Raw genomic sequence first — 21,627 nt, forward strand, 5'->3', positions numbered from 1 at the left:
TCATTACTTTTTTTCATTAGTACTTTGGTCATGTTAGGAGCGACTTGAGAAACTGCAAGTCACCTCTGGTGTGAGAGAATTGACCGTCTGCAAGGACGTTGCCCAAGGGACGCCCAGATGTTTTGATGTTTTATCATCCTTGTAGGTGGCTTCTCTCATGTCCCCGCATGAGGAGCTGGAGCTGATAGAGGGAGCTCATCCGCGCTCTCCCCGGTCTTCAGTCCTGCCGGCACAGGGGTTTAACCCACTGCGCCACCGGATACATTGGAATAATAGAACGTACAGAAAGAGCGCAAGCGGGATGTATTAACAGATGTCTTTGGGATGTGTGGTGTATTAATAGGGACTTCCAATTTCCAATCAGTGAACAAAAGCAAGTAACGTCACAATGATTTTTTTTTAATGCCAATGCTGGTTTACATTAATTGCTTGTAAATCTCAGGCTCATTTGTAAAAGAAAGTACTGACTGGTTACTGTTGAGGGTCTGGTGGCTAGTTTTTAGTGCTGTCTAGGCTGGATCTACATTGCCATGTAATCCAGATTATCAATCAGATAATCCAAATTATCTACTTTGAACTTGATTATCTGAGTCTACACTGCCATATAATCCAGTTCAAAGCCGATACTCTGCATTTTATATGGCAGTGTAGGTGGGGCCTAAGAGAGACTGTCTCTCAAAAGGACATTTTAGCATAATAATGATGATAATCTTCGTCCAATAATTAATTTTGTTTCATAACAACCCTATTATATAGGTAGGATTTTATCCTCATTTTACAATTGCAGAAATGCAGAGAAAGCTAAAGATTTGCATAAAGAGATTAGGGATTTGGGGAGTCCCGTGGATTACCAGTGTTCATAAAATACAGTACTTGGCTCCATATATTTAAGAGGACAGCACCAACTAGTGGTTGGTCCCTCTTCAGAATGTAATTGAAACTTCGGGTTTATATACTACAAATATAAAGAAATCTCTATATTCTACAGATATACAAAAAGCTCTATTGGACAGGAAAAGAAAATGGATTAAAGTGTACTGTAAAGGAAGATGTACACCATGAACTTCTTATCAATGGGCATGATATCCATGGTTTCACTTATCCATGCTTCAAAAAGCATTTCCCTTCTGAAAATGCTTGTGAACCTCTCTAGGCTTAAGTATAGTCAAAATACTGGGTTTGATATTACCCATGGTTTTAGGTATCTACAGAGAGTCTTGGAAACATATCCCCAGCAGATTTGCAAGTCATATCGTATTAAGAAATCTCTATTGGACAGGAAAGGTACGTGACATTTTGTGAAGTTGTATGTGTCTGTCTATCTATCTATCTATCTATCTATCTATCTATCTATATAGAGATAGGGAGATAGAGAGAAAGGAATTTGACAATGAGCAAATACATGTGAGTTATTTCTTTGAATTGGTACATTATGTTCACTTGTAAAGCATTTTAACTAGGGTTGTGCAGAGTTTCGTTTTGATCGCTTCCCTGCGGCCAATCTGCTTGTTCAGTTTCTTCGGTTGGCTGTAACAGGAAGGGCTCAGCTGCCATGTGTTTTTTTGCCCAAAACGGCCCACATGGTTGCGGGGTGCAGCTTCTGCTTTTCTATTTAGGAGTACGCATATTTCTTTAACTCAGTTGCTGAAACCCAGACTCCCTTGAAGGCAAGAAAGGAAAGGGTCCCAGGAAGGGTACTTCCTTAAACCTGTTGCGGAAACCCAGGCTCCTTTGAAAGGAAGAAAGGAAAGGAGCCCAGGAACGGAAAGGGGAACCTTGTAAGTTCCCCACTGACACCAATTGGCCGGTTCTTCCCGGATCTTTCGGATCTGGGTGTCCGACAAAATTCGGATACCAAAAACGGATCACCCTCTAGATGAATTGCACAAGCCTAATTTTAACTGCGAATATGCCGTTTCTCAGCTTTATAGCCTTTAGCAGTGGTTCTCTATGGGAATCAGATAAAGGTTTGCTAGAGTTTTTTGTGACTCCAGAAGTTCAACGAATCAGTGGTTGAAAATCTTATTTTTTGTGTTTAGTAGCTTAAGATGAAGTAAACTCAAGAGACAGAAGATCTGCCTTGTTTTAGGATCCGGCTTGTTTACACACTTGGATGCTAGTGATAAGAAGAAAGAGTGATGCTTGGAGGCTCTATTATTATTATTATTATTATTATTATTATTATTATTATTATTATTATTAGGTACTGTTCCATTATGGACTCCTAAAGGGGGCCTAGACAGAGAAGGATAGTTTACTTTATGGAGGGGAGAGGGGTTGAAGGAGGAAAACAATTTCCCGCGAAAACCATTTTCGCTGGTTATTCCCACTCCTGCCCTTTCCCATTTCATGAATAAAACGGTTTGGGCCCCGCCTATCTTCGCGATTGCATCGCTTTCTATAAACCGGCGCGAACTCTTAAGATCTTCCGGGGAGGCCCTCCTTTCGCTTCCACCATCGTCACAAGCATGATTGGTAGGGACGAGAGAGAGAGAGAGAGAGGGCCTTCTTGGTGGTGACCCCCCCCGCCTTTGGAACGCCCTTCCAAGGGAAATAAGACAGGCCCCGTTCCTCCCCTCTTTTCGTAAGAGCTTGAAGACCTGGTAGTTTCAACACGTTTTTGAAAATGACCAGTTCTAGCCCAGCCCCAGACATTGTCTGAATATGGCCTTGTACTTCCTACCTATTACCCTGTTTATTCCTCTAACAGGCCCTTGAAATGAGCAGCCACAGCCTCGTATCTACTATTGCTATTAGTTTGTTATAGTACTGGACCCAATCCCCAGGCCCCTCAGATTCTGATTTTGCACTAGCCTTGGCCCGGCTCTCTCAAATTGTTCTGATCCTTTTTTCCCTCGCCCTAATAAATAGGCATAAAGAACAGGCAGGATTACTTTTAATATACAGTGTTGTTGTGATAATTTTATGCTTATGTTATTTTGTTAATTTTATGTTTACGTTGTTTACTCTGTATGGTTTTGATGTTGTTACTTGGAAACCACCCTGAGTGCCCTCGGGGAGATAGAGCGGTACATAAAAAAAGTTTTATATTATTATTATTATTATTATTATTATTACTACTATTAATAATTAAATGACGGTTGTTTCAACAATGACAACATGGGCGGGGGGAATGACAGGAAAACAGGGGGGCGGGATTGTTTAACTTCTTCAACTCTGTCCCTGTAAAATATACTATCCTTCTCGCTCTAGCACCCCCTTCTGGCCTTTACCCAGATGTTGTTGTTCATTCGTTCAGTTGTCTCCGACTCTTCGTGACCTCATGGACCAGCCTACGCCGGAGCTCCCTGTCGGCCGTTACCACCCCCAGCTCCCTCAAGGTCAGTCCAGTCACTTCAGATAATGAAACAATATTTGTTACCCAGATAATGAAACAATATTTGTTGTTATGACTATGTTCCTTTATACCCTGCTTTTTCTCTCTACTAGGAGACTCAAAGCGGTTTACATTAAAAAACATTTCCAACATTTCAGCCTGAGGGCTGAGAAGAGCGGTATACAAATGAAGCAAATAAATAAATACAATCTGTTTAAGTTTCCTAGCTCACTAATCTTAGTTTGGAGGGAAAGGAAGGTTATGTAGCTCCAGATATTGTGGAGAGTTTTACAAATGGACAGATTGTGATGGCCAACCTTAACCAATCTCCTGCAGCACACAAGATATTAAGCCGAGATATTAAATTAATGTCTGGCGGGAACGAGAGACAGGGCCTTTTCTGTGGTGGCCCCTCGACTATGGAACTCTCTCCCTATTGAGATCAGATCTGTCCCTCTCCCTCCTGTCCTTCAGGAGGCTGGTGAAATCCTGGCTATGGAAGGAAGCATTCCCAGAGTAATGGTTGAAACCGGCTACAGAACAAAGTTATCAACCACACATACGGACTGAGTTGGACATGATTTTATCTTGGCGATTTGGCTTATTTGTAATTTTAATCAATATGTATTTTAACTCGTTAGTATATGATGTTTTTCGATTGTAATCCTTGCTGTAAGGCGGTCTGAGTCCCTCTACGGAGGTTGAGAAGATCGGGATATAAAAGTTTTAAATAAATAATTAATTAATAAATAAGTGGGAGAACTATTGGTCTGATCAGAACCCAAAAGCTACCAATGAACTACGACATGCAATGAGTGTTACACTAAAGAATTGGAAATGGAGATTTCTAAAAAAACCCCCCACATATACTGCGGTAAACTGGTTGCACAGAATATTGTTCAGTTCTTCCACTCAGGAGAGCAAGTATGTTAATTCCTTGTTATTAATTCCCACTGCTTTCAAGGGAACTTGTTTCCAAAGATTCAAGCTTAGATTATAGCCTTAAAGTAATGCTGTAACCTAACTAGTTTTTATTTGAACAAAACTGGGCAGGAGTTCTAAGCACATTGCAATGAAATCAATTCACCTGATACCTAATAAAAAGAGCTTAAAATGGAGTGTCATACATGTGAAGTTTAGATATAGCAATCTTGATACAATCAATCATGATTTTTTTAGCCCGAGAACAACTCATATGCCTTCCTAGTCTCTCCACTTATCTTTTCCAGTTTGATGTACAAAGTTATACAGGTATCTTCAGATTTAGGTCTCATTGAGGTCAATGGGGCTTATTTTCATGTATATGGTAGGTATGTATAGGCCTCCATCAATAATTTTAAAACCCTGCTACCCATGACATCTAAATTGGAAAATGATATTTTTTATAAACCAGAATAGGAATGAGTGATCTAGGCTGTGTTATGAAATGCTAAACCAGAATGCTGCTTATTATTATTATTATTATTAATATTAATAATAATAATAATAATAATAATAATAATTTATTTATGCCCTGCTTTATCTCGCCAAAGGAGACTCAGAGTGGCTTGACATAAAAGCATTAGTATACGGTGTAAACTAAACAAATTTACAAACCTTAAAACAGAATTAAACACAACACTAAAAACATCAGTTAAAATCCATACTTAACTACAACAGACTCTCAGTTAATCAGAATTCAAGTAATCAGAAAAACTCTCAAGCAACCAGCAAAATATTGAAGAAACTAGTCGTCCCCTGCCACGCGTTGCTGTGGCCCACATGGGGGTTCTGTGTGGGAGGTTTGGCCCAATTCTATCGTTGGTGGGATTCAGAATGCTCTCTGATTGTAGGTGAACTATAAATCCCAGCAACTACAATTCCTAAATGTCAAGATTCTATTTTCCCCAAACTCCACCAGTGTTCACATTTGGGCATATTGAGTATTTGTGTAGAGTTTGGTCCAGATCCATCATTGTTTGAGTCCACAGTGATCTCTGGATGTAGGTGAACTACAACTCCAAAACCAAAGGACACTGCCCACCAAATCCTTCCAGTATTTTCTGTTGGTCATGGGAGAACTGTGTGCCAAGTTTGGTTCAATTCCATGGTTGGTGGGGTTCAGAATGTTCTTTGATTGTAGGTGAACTATAAATCCCAGCAACTACAACTCCCAAATGACAAAATCATATTTTTTTTTTAGTGAAGGACATACATTAGGTTGTTAGGTGTATTGTGTCCAAATTTGGTGTCAATTCGCCCAGTGGTTTTTGAGTTCTGTTAATCCCACAAACGAACATTACATTTTTATTTATATAGATGATACTTTAAATAAATAAGTGTTTGTATAATACAGTAAAACTGTGTTATATTAAGTTAGGCTTGTCTTTATTTGTCTCAATTTGCATTTTAATTATTGCATTTCAATATTCATTTCAAGTCAGTACAGAATTTATGATATACTATGGGGTATAGTAATTAGGCCTACTTTTAATAGTAATTCCCAAACCATCAGAAGCTCATAATCCTCATGGGTGTTGGTTAACTGAGAGTCTACTGTATTAAGTATAATCTATAACATTTCTAGTACAATTGGGGTCTATCTTCAAAGTTTTCCCCCTTGTTGTAATATGCATTTAGGAATTACTGTATATTTAATTGCTAGGTGACTAGTTCTACATTGTGTACTTTATGCCAAATATACCTCGCCAAGGCTCCTTCCACACTGCCCCTATATCCCAGGACCTGATCTCAGATTATCTTTTTGTCCCAGATTATCTGGAAGTAGAGAAACATATAATTCAGTTCAAAGCAGATAATCTGGGATCAGATCATGGGGTATAGGGCATTGTAGAAGGGACTCAATTTTCAGCTCCTGTGATTCCACAGCATTGTGTCATGCCAGTTAAATTGTTTCCCAACTGCATTAAGTGTAGATGCACCCTCTGTCTCTAAATAGTAGGACAGTGGCATGCCACTCATGCTAAAGGGCACTAATAACTAAAATGTCACATTCTTCTTCAAATATCTCAATGCTTTCTGCATGCTTTGAGTACGTTACCTAGTAGAACTGTTATGTGCTGTAAATGGGAAGGATCGAGTATTCATAGTGGAGAGTGGGAGATTGCTTGGACATTTCGGTTCCCGTTGTGGAAGCACACTCAGATCTGCAAAAGCTTCACTTAGAGCATCTTCTCCGCCTTTATGTCCAGGAATTTCTAAATTGATAGGGAAAAAATGAAGTTTTTTTTATTGTCACTTCAGCTCAATACCAAAAAATTTAACCAGCTTAGGGTGGATGACAAATAAACTTTGAAATGTCAATCCTTCCTTGCAACTGAGGACTCACTTAACCCAAAATGGGAAACAATAATTCAAATAAAATAAAAGTATAATAGTAATTCAGTATTTCTACTCATGGATAAGTAGAAATTGTCTGAGCATTGGGCTATGACTGGAAACCAGAGTTCAAATATCAGCTCTGTCATGGAAACTCACTGGATGACTTTATTAATTGATTGTTGGAGCTATATGCCAGGAGAAAATCATTCTCAAGACATGTGCCTGGTAGCATGGGGTTAAAATACTAATACTAATAATACTAATAATACTACTACTAATAATAATAATAATAATAACTTTATTTATACCCCGCCACCATCTACCCAAGGGACTCTGAGCGGCTTACATGAGGCCAAGCCCAACAACACATCAAAAACAACAAGCAATAATAAAATAACAATAAACAACATAAACAATACAATTAATATAACTCACAAGTAGACAATAACTCACAAGAATTTAAAAACCTATGGCTGGGCCAAATGTAATAGTTAAAACTTTAAAAATAACATGAACAGAGGATGTATCTATCTGGAGGGTTTTAAATCAAAAGTAAAGAGCAACCCAACGGGTAATTAAAGTGCTTCTCAGAGTATTTGCAGGGGATTGTTTCTATTCAGGGAAGGCACACTGGAACAGCTACGTTTTCAGGCTCCTCCTAAAGACTGCTAATGTGGGGGCTTGTCAGATATCCTTGGGGAGTGAGTTCCAGAGTCGAGGGGCAACCATGGAGAAGGCCCTCTCCCTTGTCCCCATGAGGGAGGTGGGAACGAGAGCAGGGCCTCCCCAGATGAACAAAGAGATTGTGTGGGTTTGTACACAGAAATGCGGTCACGCAGGTAGGCAGGTCCCAAACCGTTCAGGGCTTTGTAGGTCAAAACCTGCACCTTGAATTGGGATCGGAAAATGAATGGCAGCCAATGGAGCTTCTTAAACAGGGGGGTTGACCGCTCCCTGTAAGTCGCCCCAGTAAGTAACCTGGCTGCCACCTGCTGGACCAATTGAAATTTCCGAGCCGTCTTCAAGGGCAGCCCCATGTAGAGTGCATTACAGTAACCCAATCTGGAGGTGACTAAGGCATGGACCACCCTGGCCAGATGAGATCACTCAGTGCCTAGAGAGGCCAGACCAGAATAACATCTCTGATCAAGTAAGACAGATGTCATGTCCGGGGGTATCAACTTAGATATAAGCACGCAGTACAATGTGATAAAAGGCCTGACCATATGCTTGATCTCACTCTTGTTTACAGTTACTCACACTCAGTTTAGAGAGATCTCTGAGTGTGAGTAACTGTAAATAATTTGGAACAATAATAAACATTGAATCATCAAGGGCTCTTGGCAGAGATACAGAATTCCAGTGTGCTTGATTTAAGAAGAACAGAGGCAGGGGAAGAGCAGAGAGGTGCAGCTGCTTCAAAAGTCATGTCTTGGATCCAACTGTCCAGGATCTGAGGCTGCCGATTCCAGGGTAAATCATATTCTCTTAGCCTCAGAGGAAGGCAACGGCAAACCCTCCTTGGAACAAATCTATTTGCCAAGGCAAAGAAATGGCGAGGCTATTTCATGAGGCAAGTACAGGCAGTCCCCAAGATAGAAACATCTGACTTACAAATGACTCATAGTTAAGGACGGGGGCAAGGCAACGGGAAGTCTGAGAAATCTACCCTTAAGAAGGGAAAACAACTCCTGAAAGAGTGATCATGGGGAAAAGTTGTCTCCACTGAAGCTTTTTCACCATCCTTGTTTTCACAACAAGCCAATTAAAAAAATCTCTTTAATGATTTTTTTTTCATTTACAAAAGGGAGAGAAGGGTAATAAAATAGGGAAGGTGCAAAAAAGTGAAGGGATAGGTGGTGGTAGGGGAGGGGGCAATAGGATTTGGAGGAAAAGGAAAGGGGGGGGGGGCTTTGGCTTCGGCTTCCCATCTTCTCATTTCTGGGTTGTGTCTTCTCCATTTCGCACTTCTTATATGCTAAATCCTCTTCTTCTTCAGAGGTTGTGGGTATGAAGTCTATTCTCCCCATAACATTTATATCCAAATTTCCATTTTTTCTTTTTCCATAAATTTTGTTAACAAACTCCAATCTACTGCTGTTTTGCTTTGTTTATGTCTAAGTTGTTGTGTCAAGCTATCTATATTTCTAATTTCTATCATTTTGATTAACCATTCTTTTCAGTTAGGGATTTCTTTTCCACTCCAAATTTTTCAAAATCCAAGTATCACAGGGACAGGAAGCAAGAACATGGACAAACACTACAGGGGTGTTAACCCTGCCATCTGCTATCCAAAGCTTATATATATGTGTGTGTGTGTGTGTATGTATGTATATGTGTGTATATATTTATGTATATGTGTATATGTGTATATATGTGTGGCTTTGTGCATGCATTGTAATGTGTTTGTTTTTTTGCTTTTTAAGTCTCTTCCGCAGAGTTTTTCAGTATGAGTGATCGTCACTCGTTGGCCTGATAGGTGTATTGTGTCCAAATTTGGTGTCCATTCGTCCAGTGGTTTCTGAGTTCTGTTAATCCCACAAATGAACATTTAAGTCTCTTCCGCAGTGTTTTTCAGTATGAGTGATCATCACTCGTTGGCCTGATAGGTGTATTGTGTCCAAATTTGGTGTCCATTCGTCCAGTGGTTTCTGAGTTCTGTTAACCCCACAAATGAACATTACATTTTAATTTATATAGACGATATCCCTTGGGGGTCCCTTTGAACTCTAGGAGTCTATTATTATGATTATGATTATTATTTATTAGCCATCCTCTGCCACGTGTTGCTGTGGCCCAGGTTGTGTATATGTGTTTTGTCAGTGTATATATTTGTGGCTTTGCGCATGCATTGTAATGTTGGGGTTTTTTTTGCTTTTTAAGCCTCTTCCGCAGTGTTTTTCAGTGTTTTTATGAGTGATGGTCACTTGTTGGCCTGATAGGTGTATTGTATCCAAATTTGGTGTCAATTCGTCCAGTGGTTTCTGAGTCCTGTTAATCCCACAAACTAACATTACATTTTTATTTATATAGACGATGACCCTTGGGGGTCCCTTTGAATTCTAGGAGTCCATTATTGTTATTATTGTTATTGTTATTATTATTATTTATTAGCCATCCTCTGCCACGCATTGCTGTGGCCCAGGCTGTGTATATGTGTTTTGTGTGTGTATATATTTGTGTATATGTGTATATATGAGTGGCTTTGCACATGCGTTGTAATGTGTGGGGGTTTTTTTTTTTGGCTTTTTAAGTCTCTTCTGCAGTGTTTTTCAGTGTTTTTATGAGTGATGGTCACTCGTTGGCCTGATTGGTGTATTGTGTCCAAATTTGGTGTCCATTCATCCAGTGGTTTCCGAGTTCTGTTAATTCCACAAACGAACATTACATTTTTATTTATGTAGACGATGACCCTTGGGGGTCCCTTTGAACTCTAGGAGTCTATTATTATTATTATAATTATTATATAAAGCGACTTGCTCCTGATACGACAAAAATATATTATTATTATTATTATTATTATTATTATTATTATTATTTATTAGCCATCCTCTGCCACGCGTTGCTGTGGCCCAGGCTGTGTATATGAGTTTTGTGTGTGTATATATTTGAGTATATGTGTGTGTGTATATTTAAGTATATGTGTATATATGTGTGTTTGTGTATATATGTGGTTTTGAGCATGTGTTGTAATGTATTTTTTTTGTTTTTTTGGCTTTTTAAGTCTCTTCAGTTGTGTTTTTCAATGTTTTTATGAGTGATGGTTAATTGTTGGCCTGTAGGTGCCTTGTGTCCAGATTTGGTGTTCATTTGTCCAGTGGTTTTTGAGTTCTGTTAATCCCACAAACGAACATTACATTTTTATTTATGTAGATTCAACTTAAGAACAAATCTACAGAACCTATCTTGCTCGCAACCTGGGGACTGCCTGTAGTCAGAATGAAGCCAGATACATTGAGTACTGATGCTTCCTGGCTTCCCTCTTTAATTGGATGATCACTGCTAGCCTGGCTGGAAAAACCAGCCACTTACTCCCACAAGACGTTTATCACAAATGTTCACCCGAATTGGCCTTCGGGGCATTCTGAGTAGACCTTCGCAATGTACTTTTGTATGTCACAAAGAACATACTCCTACTTTGTATTGGCACTCTGCCAACGGATCAAGAATAATTTCTCTTCCTAAATCTCGGCAGCGTTTTCCATGATGAAATACGTTTTGAAGGCATGTGAGGGCATGGAAGAATGAAAGTGGCCTCTTAAGTATTGTTTGTAGCCCTGACAGTTTTACTTGACGGGAACTCTTACAATCTTTACAAAGTAGCAGCGGCCCTTGTATTAAAACAACTTCTTTGGCATGAAAAACAAACTCGGTAAGTGGAAGATAAGCCATTTTTGTACTCTTTCTATATGTTTGCCGTTTGCATGGTCTGTGATTCCAATTCTGCACAGTCTGGTTGTTTACATAGGTAACAGGGATAGAGGAAGACCTTTAAAATGCTGAAGCAAACATTTAATCAGAAATCTTCATGCTGATTTTGGAAAAATTCAATACACTTAATAAATGTTACACTCCTGGAGATAAACTAGAAGAGTTATGCGGGGTTTTGGTGCTTTAGGAGTTGCAAATGCATCCTAATGAACTACCAAATCAGATTAATCACTGCCTGTTCAAAGACAAAAATAGCAACAAGAAAAAAACCCTCACTAAAGTGGGATGATCAGAGATATACTACAAGGTGGTAAGCAATGTAAAATAGAGGATTAGAGTTATAGCCTGAAGTTAGAAGCTTGTTTAGGTTCTTTTCCAAGAAGACATTATATACATGTAATGCTAACTATGACAGGGAATCAGAATACGGAGGAATTTTCGTTTTCCTTCTGCTGGGATATCACACCATGTCCTTGAACTAGATGGGCTTGCCAAGGTGAGCACTGAGAATCCCATGGGACACAATGACTCCATGATGAATACAGGCTGTCGGAGTTTGGATCCTATTTCGACTTATTTGGAAGTAACCACAGGGCAAGATATGTGTAAAATTACTAAAATGTGTGCCTAGTCGGAGATAAACCCTTATCTAAAAGGAGTTTTGTAGGCCTTTTCATAAACCTCAAAACATTTATATATGTAAATCAGCACTAAATATTAAATCCTTTCCTCCCAAAATGCATGGCACATGCTATTGGTAAACAGAGAAATTTTCAATGTGATTAATTTCAAATTAAACGTTTGGATTTACCACATTCAAGAGATGTAAAACAAGTGATCCATTTGCCCAAGGGGATCTCAGAGTGCATGTCTATTCAAAACAGTCTGTGTTATGCCCAGTTATATTTACCTCCAAGTAGAGATGCATAGGATTGTTCTCGGAAAAATCATGAAAGAGGTCTTGGCATAAACTGTTTACAGGAGTACCTTGACAGTACACTTTCCTAATGCTGAATGAATGCTTTTGATGGCTAACAATAGAATAGAATAACTTTGTTGTCATTGTACAATGAAATTCAATGCTTTCCCGAACACACATCACAAAACAACACACCCATCCCTCGACATTCCCACCACCGCACAGCACCCAATACAACATCAATGGGAAGCCAAGGAATTCAATATATTGTCGAAGGCTTTCATGGCTGGAATCACTGGGTTGTTGTAGGTTTTTCAGGCTGTATGGCCATGTTCTAGAAGCATGTGAGGTCCTCACTACCTCTGAAGATGCTCGCCATAGATGTAGGCGAAACATCAGGAAAGAATGCTTCTAGAACATGGCCATATAACCCGAAAAACCTACAACAACCCAGTCTCTTAAGGTTTACTTGTAATCTCTTACTTTGTAATCAGGGTCATCTTAACAGTAATATACAGGCCCTTGGGCAAAGCAATGCACTGTGCCCTGCCTAAACAACCACAACCACCCACAGGAATAAACATCTAAATGATTGATAAAATAAACTTATATTTATTGGTACCACTTAGTATAGTCTACAGTTTCTTTTCCCCCACATCACTTTCTCACACTTGTTCTAACCCTTCACCACACAAATAGAATTTGAGGAACACAAACAGCAGAGGCTCTGCTTCCGATAATGGAAATGCACACTGTCAGCAATGTTTGTCCCCAGCTATTAATTGCCTCCCGTGAATCTGTTACAATATTCTGCTTTTATATCGCAAGCAATAAAAACAGTAGTACTCTCTCACGGGTACAGATATGGATTCTCAAGCAATCAAGTAATATGTTGAAGGCTTTCATGGCTGGAATCACTGGGTTCTTGTAGGTTTTTCGGGCTATATGGCTATGTTCTAGAAGCATTCTCTCCTTACATTTTGCCTGCATCTATGGCAAGCATCCTCAGAGGTTGTGAGGTCTCACAATCTCTGAGGATGCATGCCATAGATGCAGGCGAAACGTCAGGCGATAATGCTTCTAGAACATGGCCATATAGCCCGAAAAACCTACAAGAACCCAATCAATTCATATATTTTATACTTCTTTCAAGTTAGTGGGAGATCTGAATGTCGAGGTTTGTGATTGGAAAATTAATGTTACATTCTGGTCTGTGCATAGATCAGCATGGGGCCTCTATGCTCATGGCCTCCCGGGCAACTGCCCAGTGTGCCCAAGTGTTAAGACACCACTGTTTGTAATATGATGCATTTAAGTAACTTCCTATTTGGAAAAAAGCCCACTTCCTGTAACTGAAATGCTTCAGGGGAACCTAAAAACATGGCAAAATTGCGCTCCACAATTCTTAGAGGGCAAGAACGTGCTCCCCCCCAGTGAAGTCTGTGGTTCAGGCCCTCAATATCTCCTAAATGTTTAGTGTAGCCCCTAGCCTTCTATAACAGTCCACTCCTATTTGAAAGGACCAAATGGTTGCAGACATTAAAAACTGGACAGACAGCTCTACAAGCGTTATAGATATTATAGTATGTGCGTGTGTGCGCGTACATACATGTGTACATACAACACTTTTCACTATTCTTGAAGCTTGTATTCTCATGTGAGTTGAAACTCTCTTTGAAGTGCCGTCTTTACTGCAGGTGAGACGTAGGTCAACCAGACAGCCAGAGAGGGAGGGAGGCCTTTTCAGGTGTGGTGCCCTTATTGTGGAATGCTCTCCCCGAGGAGTCATGCTTGGCGCCAACACAATTAACTTTGAAGCACCAGGCTGAATTTTTTTATTTGCTCAGTCATTTTAAATAGTGCTGCTGGCTGTTTACATGCCCCGCACTGAGGTTTTTTATGTGCTGTATTTTAAATTTTTAATTACCGTAAAACACCATGGAATCACATATAAATACAGAGGCATTTAAATAAAAATAAAATGGAAAAAGTTGTGATGACGACAATAGATGACAGTCATATTAAAATGTGTACATGCATATACGGAAGCAAGAATGTGATGAGATCACGGTCCGTGACTAGATATTGAGAAACCTAATGCCTAGGTATGAAACTCTATGTGGCTCAGATCTGGGTTATCTGGCAGACTCCTATAAGACTGCCCAAGTCTTGAGATCATCTTACCTTGGTCCCACCAGTCATAAACCTGACTGTGAAAGAGGACCTTCTTGGAGGTTGCTCCTGAACTCTAGGACTCCCTTCTCAGGGAAACCAGAATGGTAATCTAAATATATAGATTGAAGTATCCCTTAGCCAAAATGCTTGTGGACCACAGTAATTTGGATTTTGCATCTTCCCTTAGATTTTGGAAAATCTGCATAATGTACATAATGAGATAGTTTGGAGAGGACCCGTCTAAACATGAAATTTATTTATGCTTAATATACGCCTTCCCACATAACCTGTGTATAATTTTATACACAATATTTGTGATAATATTGTGCATGAAACAAAGTTTGCGTGCATCAAACCATCAGAAAGCAAAGGTGTTACCATCTCAGCCACCGATGTGGAGAATTTCTGATTTTGGGATATTTCAGATTTTGGAATTCTGGATAAGAGATACTCATTCTGTAATAGCAATAACAATAACAACAGTGGTGTCTTATTCATGTGTCATTTTTATGCTGTGACAACTAGTTAAGAAAAACTGGTGATGATGCACTAAGTTTTAACATTATGCATCTTCACCAGTTTTGGGTCCAATGCGATGGCCATGAAAGCATTATTCAGCCATTGTTAAGCCTTTTCCAAGTTCCACTAGCCTTTGTGGGAGTTCAATGTGTCTGTTCTGAAGCAGAATCAGAACATATTCTGTTTTTCACATGCTATGATTGGGAAAGTTTGTACAAATTACCATATTTTCCGGTGTACTAGATGACTTTTTAGGTCTGGAAAATCTTATGAAAAGTCGGGTGTCGTCTAGTATGCTGGGTATAAAATTAAAATAATAATAATTAAAAGAAAAAATCCAACTACCATAGGAGGGAGGGAGGAGGGCGGAGGGAGGGCACGGGGAGGAGGAGCGGCAGGCCGTATTGCCACTCTCTCTGCTCTACTTTCATGGCCCTCCTCTGCCCCCGACGCTCACCTTTGAAGGCTACTAGACTCATCTAGGCCCAAGGAAGCCCCAAGGAAGCGCCTTCGGATGACTCCCAGCAGCCCCAGGCGGCGGCGTGCCTGGGATGTGCTTGCTGGGGCATTCTGGGAGCCGTAGTTCCTTGACTCCTACAGCTCCCAGAATGCCTCAGCAAGCACATCCCAGGCACGCCGCTGTCCGGGGCTGCTGGGAGTCATCTTCTGGAGGCGCTTCCTTGGGCTTAAGGCAAGCCCAGTGGCCTTTGGAGGAGGTAAGCAGCAGGGTGGAGGAGGACCTTGAAAGTAGAGTGGGTAGAGCAAAAAGGGGCCACAGGGACCGCCCAGCAGGCCACCACCCCCAGCGAATGCGGAGTCTTAAACGGTGAGTATATCCCTAACTCTGTATTTTGTGTTGAAAAGTTGCCTTGTATGCCAGAAAATACTTTACTAATTCAACCTGATTCAGCCTAAACCAAGTAAACTATATTTTTATATTGTAACTATTTTTGCTGAAAGTGAGAGTAATATAAAAAAATGTAATGTCCAACTTTAATTTATGGGTATCCCAATTACAAGCAGTCCCCAAGTTATGACCGAAAAAGGTCCTGTAGGTTTGTTCTTAAGTTAAATTTGTATGTAAGTCGGAACAGGTACATTTCTGAATTGTCACTCCAGATATATATATCTCAACTATATTTATATTGGTTTGGATAGCATAGGGAAGGGTGAACACCCCTGTCCTGTTCATTTTGCTGTCTGTGCCCCTCTGCAGAAGATTTCACCTCACTTTCTGTCCCTGGATCATTGGATTTTGAAAAAAAATTGGCTTGTTGTAGAAATGAGGATGGGTGATAAAGCTGTAGTGGAGATATCTTTTCCCCATGATAATAACTCTTCCAGGAGCGAATTTCCCTTCCGAGGGGTAGATTTCTTTCACTTCCTGTTGTCTTACTCCTGTTCTTAAACATGAGACATTTGTAAGTTGGATGCTTGTAACTTGTGAGCTGCCTATACTGTAATAATAATAATAATAATAATAATAATAATAATAATAATAATAATACACTTTATTTATACCCTGCCACCATTTCCCCAAAGAGGACTCGGGGCGGTTAACATGAGGCCAAGCCCAAAATAATACAGCATAATAAACATACAATAACAAAATACATCATAACAAAATATGAAATAACAAAATAAACAATATAAAACAGCATATTAAAACAAAGGGGTGAAGTGTTTACCTACAGTCAGCACTAAAATCAAGTCATAGGGTGCTGGGTTTTTAACTTTGACTATGTTTTAATGGTTTTTAAAATACTGTTTATATTTAATCCTGTTTTAATGTTTGCATATTTGTATATTTTAAATTGTATGGTGATGCTTTTATGTTAAGCCACTTTTGAGTCTCCTGCAGGAGAGATAAAGCAGAGTATAAATAAATACCTTGGGAAGTCTGACTTGGCCATGGTAGTCCACGCTCTGGTTACATCCCGTATAGACTACTGCAACGCACTCTACGTGGGGCTGCCTTTGAAGATGGCTTGGAAGCTTCAAATGGTCCAGTGGGCGGCAGCTAGGTTATTAACAGGAGTGGCGTTAAGGGATTGAACAACCCCTCTGCTTCGCCAACTCCACTGGCTGCCAGTTTGCTACTGGGCACAATCCAAAGTGCTGGCTTTAGCCTTTAAAGCCTTAAACGGTTCTGCCCCAGCTTACCTGTCCAAACGCATTTCTCCCTATGAACCATCTACGTCTCTAAGATCATCTGGGGAGGCCCTGCTCTCGGTCCTGCCTCCTTCGCAGATGCGACTAGCAGGTACGAGGGACAGGGCCTTCTCGGCGGCGGCCCTTGGCTATGGAATATCAGATCGGCCCCCTCATTCTGAACATTTCGAAAGAGAGTTAAAACCTGGCTTTTTAAGCAAGCATTTGCAGATGCAGTGTAACAGGCTAATTCAGATCCATGGAACGATTGGACAATACGACTGGAAAATGATTTTAGTAATGAGACGTTGAGGATTTATGTTTTACTGTTTTTATTGTCTCTATTGTTTTTATATGGTTTATAGTATATGTTAATGTTTTCATTATATTTTATGTTATTTGGGGCATTGAATTTTGCTGTTTGTAAACCGCCCTAAGTCGCCTCTGGATTGAGAAAGGCATATAAATATGGTAAATAAATAAATAAGCAAACAAACAAATAAATAAAACATAATAATACTCCCTAATTTCTGATTTTACAACATTCATCATAATAAAGCTTTATAATAGTTACTGTATGTATGCTGAAAGACTTCTAAGAACTCGATAAGCCAAGAGCTTAATTTGGAGTTTGGCTGAAGGCTAAATCAACAATACTATTTTTAGCCAAAGAACTGGCGAAAGACTTTGAGGTGTTTTGTGTTGGAAGAAGTGACACTGATTTGAAAAGGCTTTTTCTTCTATTGTGTTCCTTTTAAACAAGTAAATAAAACAACTTAAGGGAACGTTCTCGGTAATGGTGCGAGGTGCATATGGCCCCTTGATGAAAAAAAGTTAATAGCAAAAAGAGTTCGACATGCCAAACTTAAGCCAGGTGGAACAAATACATTTCAGGCTGACATGCTGTTTTGCTTTAATGTGCATTCCATAATGATGCAGGCAAGCCTTGAGACTCTTGTATGAAAGTTTGAGGCTACTGTGTGATTTGCAGGGTTTTTTTTGGAATGCAAATTCAACAGGCAGCAGATATAACTGATAGCTGAAAGACTGTCTTGACTCATGCTGACCTCTCATATATCTATATGCACATACCTCACAATTTTCCCTTAATAACAAGGCTTTTAACTGAAAGGCAGAACTTTAAAGTTACGGCTTTCCTCTAAGAGCAGCATGAAAGGCTGGACTGACAAGATATGCCTGGCCAAATTTTTAATGGCCCAGTGCACACATTTAGCTGACAAGCAACTGAAATCTGACCCAGATGCTCACCCTTTCTTGTCACTTCAAAACTGATGTGGGCTTAGCCATCTGACGTCTACAGGTGTTCGCATTCCCCAGATACGGTTGTCATGATGTGGTCAGGCCCAAAGGTACCTACGGACCCCACACGTGACTCCAGGGACGCTCCCTTGCCCACCTGCATCCCCCAAGGCTTTTGCCAAGAGAGGCTTTTGCAAAGCACATCCTCGTAAAACTGTTTCCTCTTTAAAAACTAAAAGGCATTTTCCTTGCACCATCACTCCTGAGGAAAAAAAAGATGGGAGTGCTATATCTCCATAGAAAGCAAACATTATTGTCATTTCTGCCATTAATATATATCAATATTTTACTGAATGGCATAATCTAAGATGTAGAAAATATTTATTTATTTGCAGTATTTGTATACCGCCCTTCTCAGTCTTCCGGCGACTCGAGGCGGTTTACAAGGCAAAATTCAATACCACCAAAAACACAGTTACAATATAAATACTTTAACATCAATAAAATCATAACAGCTGTAATAAAACATAATTCAATAAATACTCATTAAAACAATGTCCAATCCATCTTGTAGTTGTCGAAGGTTTTCATGGCTGGAATCACTGGGTTGTTGTAGGGTTTTTTTTCGGGCTATATGGCCATGTTCTAGAGGCATTCTCTCCTGACATTTCGCCTGCATCCATGGCAAGCATCCACACTACCTCTGAGGATGCTTGCCATAGATGCAGGCGAAACATCAGGAGAGAATGCCTCTAGACCATGGCCATACAGCCTGAAAAAACCTACAACAACCCATCTTGTAGTTGATTCCGTTCTTATGTCCGTCACTCAGTATTTGCAAATGCCTGCTCGAATAGCCATGTCTTGAATTTTTTCCAAAATGCTAAAAGTGAAGAAGCCAATCTTATCTCCATAGGACGGGCATTCCATAGCCGAGGGGCCACCACTGAGAAGGCCCTGTCTCTCGTCCCCGCCAGCTGTGCTTGTGATGATGACGGGACCGAGAGCAGGGCTTCTCCAGACGATCTTAAGGTTCATAAGGGGAGATGCGTTTAGACAGGTAAGTTGTATAAATTTCAATTTCTGTAACATCTTCTATACATTTTTTTTGCCAACTAGAGCACGTAGGTTGATCATAACACAGGATGCCAAAATTCACAGGATATTCTCCACAGATCATGAAAAGCAATGGCATAAGTAATGAAGATGAAAAAAAGAATGAGAAGCAAAACCTACATTAAGAGACTGGTTCTGGTTTATTTTTTTAATTACTGAAAAATGAAATGGAAAAAAAAACTACCTGGAGACTAAAAAAAGGACAAAAATAATGTGTATCCAATACAATACAATACAATACAATATATGGAGCCCCTGGTGGTGCAGTGGGTTAAACCCCTGTGCCGGCAGGACTGAAGACCAACAGGTCGCAGGTTCGAATCCGGGGAGAGGCGGATGAGCTCCCTCTATCAGCTCCAGCTCCTCATACGGGGACATGAGAGAAGCCTCCCACAGGGATGATAAAAACATCAAATCATTCGGACGTCCCCTGGGCAACATCCTTGCAGATGGCCAATTCTCTCACACCAGAAGCGACTTGCAGTTTCTCAAGTCGCTCCTGACACGACAAAAAAAAATTACAATATGACTAACAATTTGAACTCCAATTTCTAATAACAAAAAAGGAGAATGTGGTCCTGAAACCTGATGTGGATACAAATGGCTTTCTGGCAATCTGCTATGATTCTGAAATTTTACACTGATAATATTTTAATCTCAGATCTGTGATTGGAAATTTTAGTTATTAAAAACCTCATGGTTTGCAGTACCATCCCAGACCACTAGATGCCATACCTAGCCTCTCCTAAGCAGGGGGAGAAGCTGGGAGGTGAAACTGGGAGATTCAATTCTCAACTGGACCCATGGGCATCTCCGCAGGGCCTCAGACTCTGCAAACAGTTCAGGAGAGAATAAGGGAGAGAGCTAGGGTGCACTACACTGTAGAATTAACACAATTTGGCATCACTTTATCTGCTATGGCTCAATGACATCAAATTATAAAACTTGTAATTTTACGAAGTATTTTAGCCTCTCTGCCAGAGTGCTGGTGCCCCAGCAAACTACAACTCTCTAGACTGCATACGTTGGAGCCATAGAAATTAAAGTGTTCATAAAGTTTACATAATTGAAATAAAAATGTCATTCGTTTGCCATTAAAAGTTGAAGAAAAATTTGCCTAGTTATCAAGCCAAACTTGAGTTTTCTAAAATAACATTAAATGATTTTGGCTTGGGATTAGGACAGAATTTCCAACAATGTTTGAAATAGTCCTAATGCACAACGTATTTATTTGAAACGGCGTTCTAAGCACTGACAATTATAACATCAAAATAGTAATCAACTCTGAAAATGTTAAAGATGCTCAATATCCTTTATTATCAAATATTTCACCAGGGTTTAATTCTTAAAGTAAAAATAAGTCTCATTAGTGTGCACATTTGCTTCTATCTTTAATAAATGGTAAAAATATATGTATATAAAATAATTGTTTTAAAATAAATGGTTTTATGCTTTATTATGAGTAAAAGTTTTATTGTATGCCTGTTTTATATACTTATATTCCCAGAGAGCATCAAAAATTCTCTGGCAAAAAGGGGTCAGGAATGGAAAAAGTTTTAGAAACTCTAGTCTAGCCACATTTTATTAGCCACTTTGAGAGAATATTGGTTCTGAAATTACTTCTGCCAGTTCTTCTAATATCCTTGGATGTAATTCATTTGGCCGTGGAGACAAACATGCATTTAGATTAGCCAGACATTCCTCTATTGCCTCTTTACCTATACTGTGCTACATATCCCCTACTGCATTCTCTGCTCTATTATCCCCAAGTTGAGTACTGTGAACCTTTTGGGAGAAGACTGAGGCAAAGAAGGCGTTGAGTAGTTTTGCCTTTTCTCTGTCCCCACCTCCTGCAATGCAGTGGCCCACTAACTTGTTCTTACTTTTGTTACGGGCATAACCAAAAAAGCCCTTTTGTTGTTTTTTAATCTCTCTAAGCAAGCTTGAGTTCATTCTGCACTTGGCTTTTCCAACTTCCTCCCTGTATATGCTGGCAATTCCTCTGAATTCCTCTTTGGTTATTTCTCCCTTTTCCTGTACATGTCCCTTTTAAATCTAGGCTTAGTTGACAGTACCTTAGACATCCATTCCGATTACTTTAGATACCTCTTACTTCTCCTCCTCATTGGAAATGTTTGAAATTGTGCCTCCTATATCTCACATTTCAGAAACTCTCATCCACTATGAATTCCTTTCTGTTTTAGTATTCCAGACCATGGGATCAAACTTGTGGGATTTCCCCACAAGTTCACTGAAATCAGCTAGAGTCCATGTCTGATTACGCTCAACTTTCACTCCCTGCTGTATAATACAATCTGGAACCCACCACTTCCACCCCATTTACCAGGTTGTCACTGGGTTGTTCTGAGTTTTTCGGGCTGTATGGTCATACAACCCG

At 39.8% G+C, this 21,627-nt stretch overlaps 1 protein-coding gene across 1 annotated transcript in view; it reads right to left on the minus strand.

Moving 5' to 3' along the window:
- WDPCP (WD repeat containing planar cell polarity effector) overlaps positions 1-21,627 on the minus strand; it is a 211,201-nt gene that overhangs the window by 14,013 nt on the left and 175,561 nt on the right. Inside the window, exon 15 of the mRNA XM_060784552.2 lies at positions 6,378-6,534. Within this exon, the coding sequence (XP_060640535.2) occupies positions 6,378-6,534 (157 nt within the window). The remainder of the gene's footprint in view (positions 1-6,377; positions 6,535-21,627) is intronic.

This window comes from Anolis sagrei, chromosome 1 (assembly GCF_037176765.1).
Source record: "Anolis sagrei isolate rAnoSag1 chromosome 1, rAnoSag1.mat, whole genome shotgun sequence".
Taxonomy (NCBI): Eukaryota; Metazoa; Chordata; class Lepidosauria; order Squamata; family Dactyloidae; genus Anolis; species Anolis sagrei.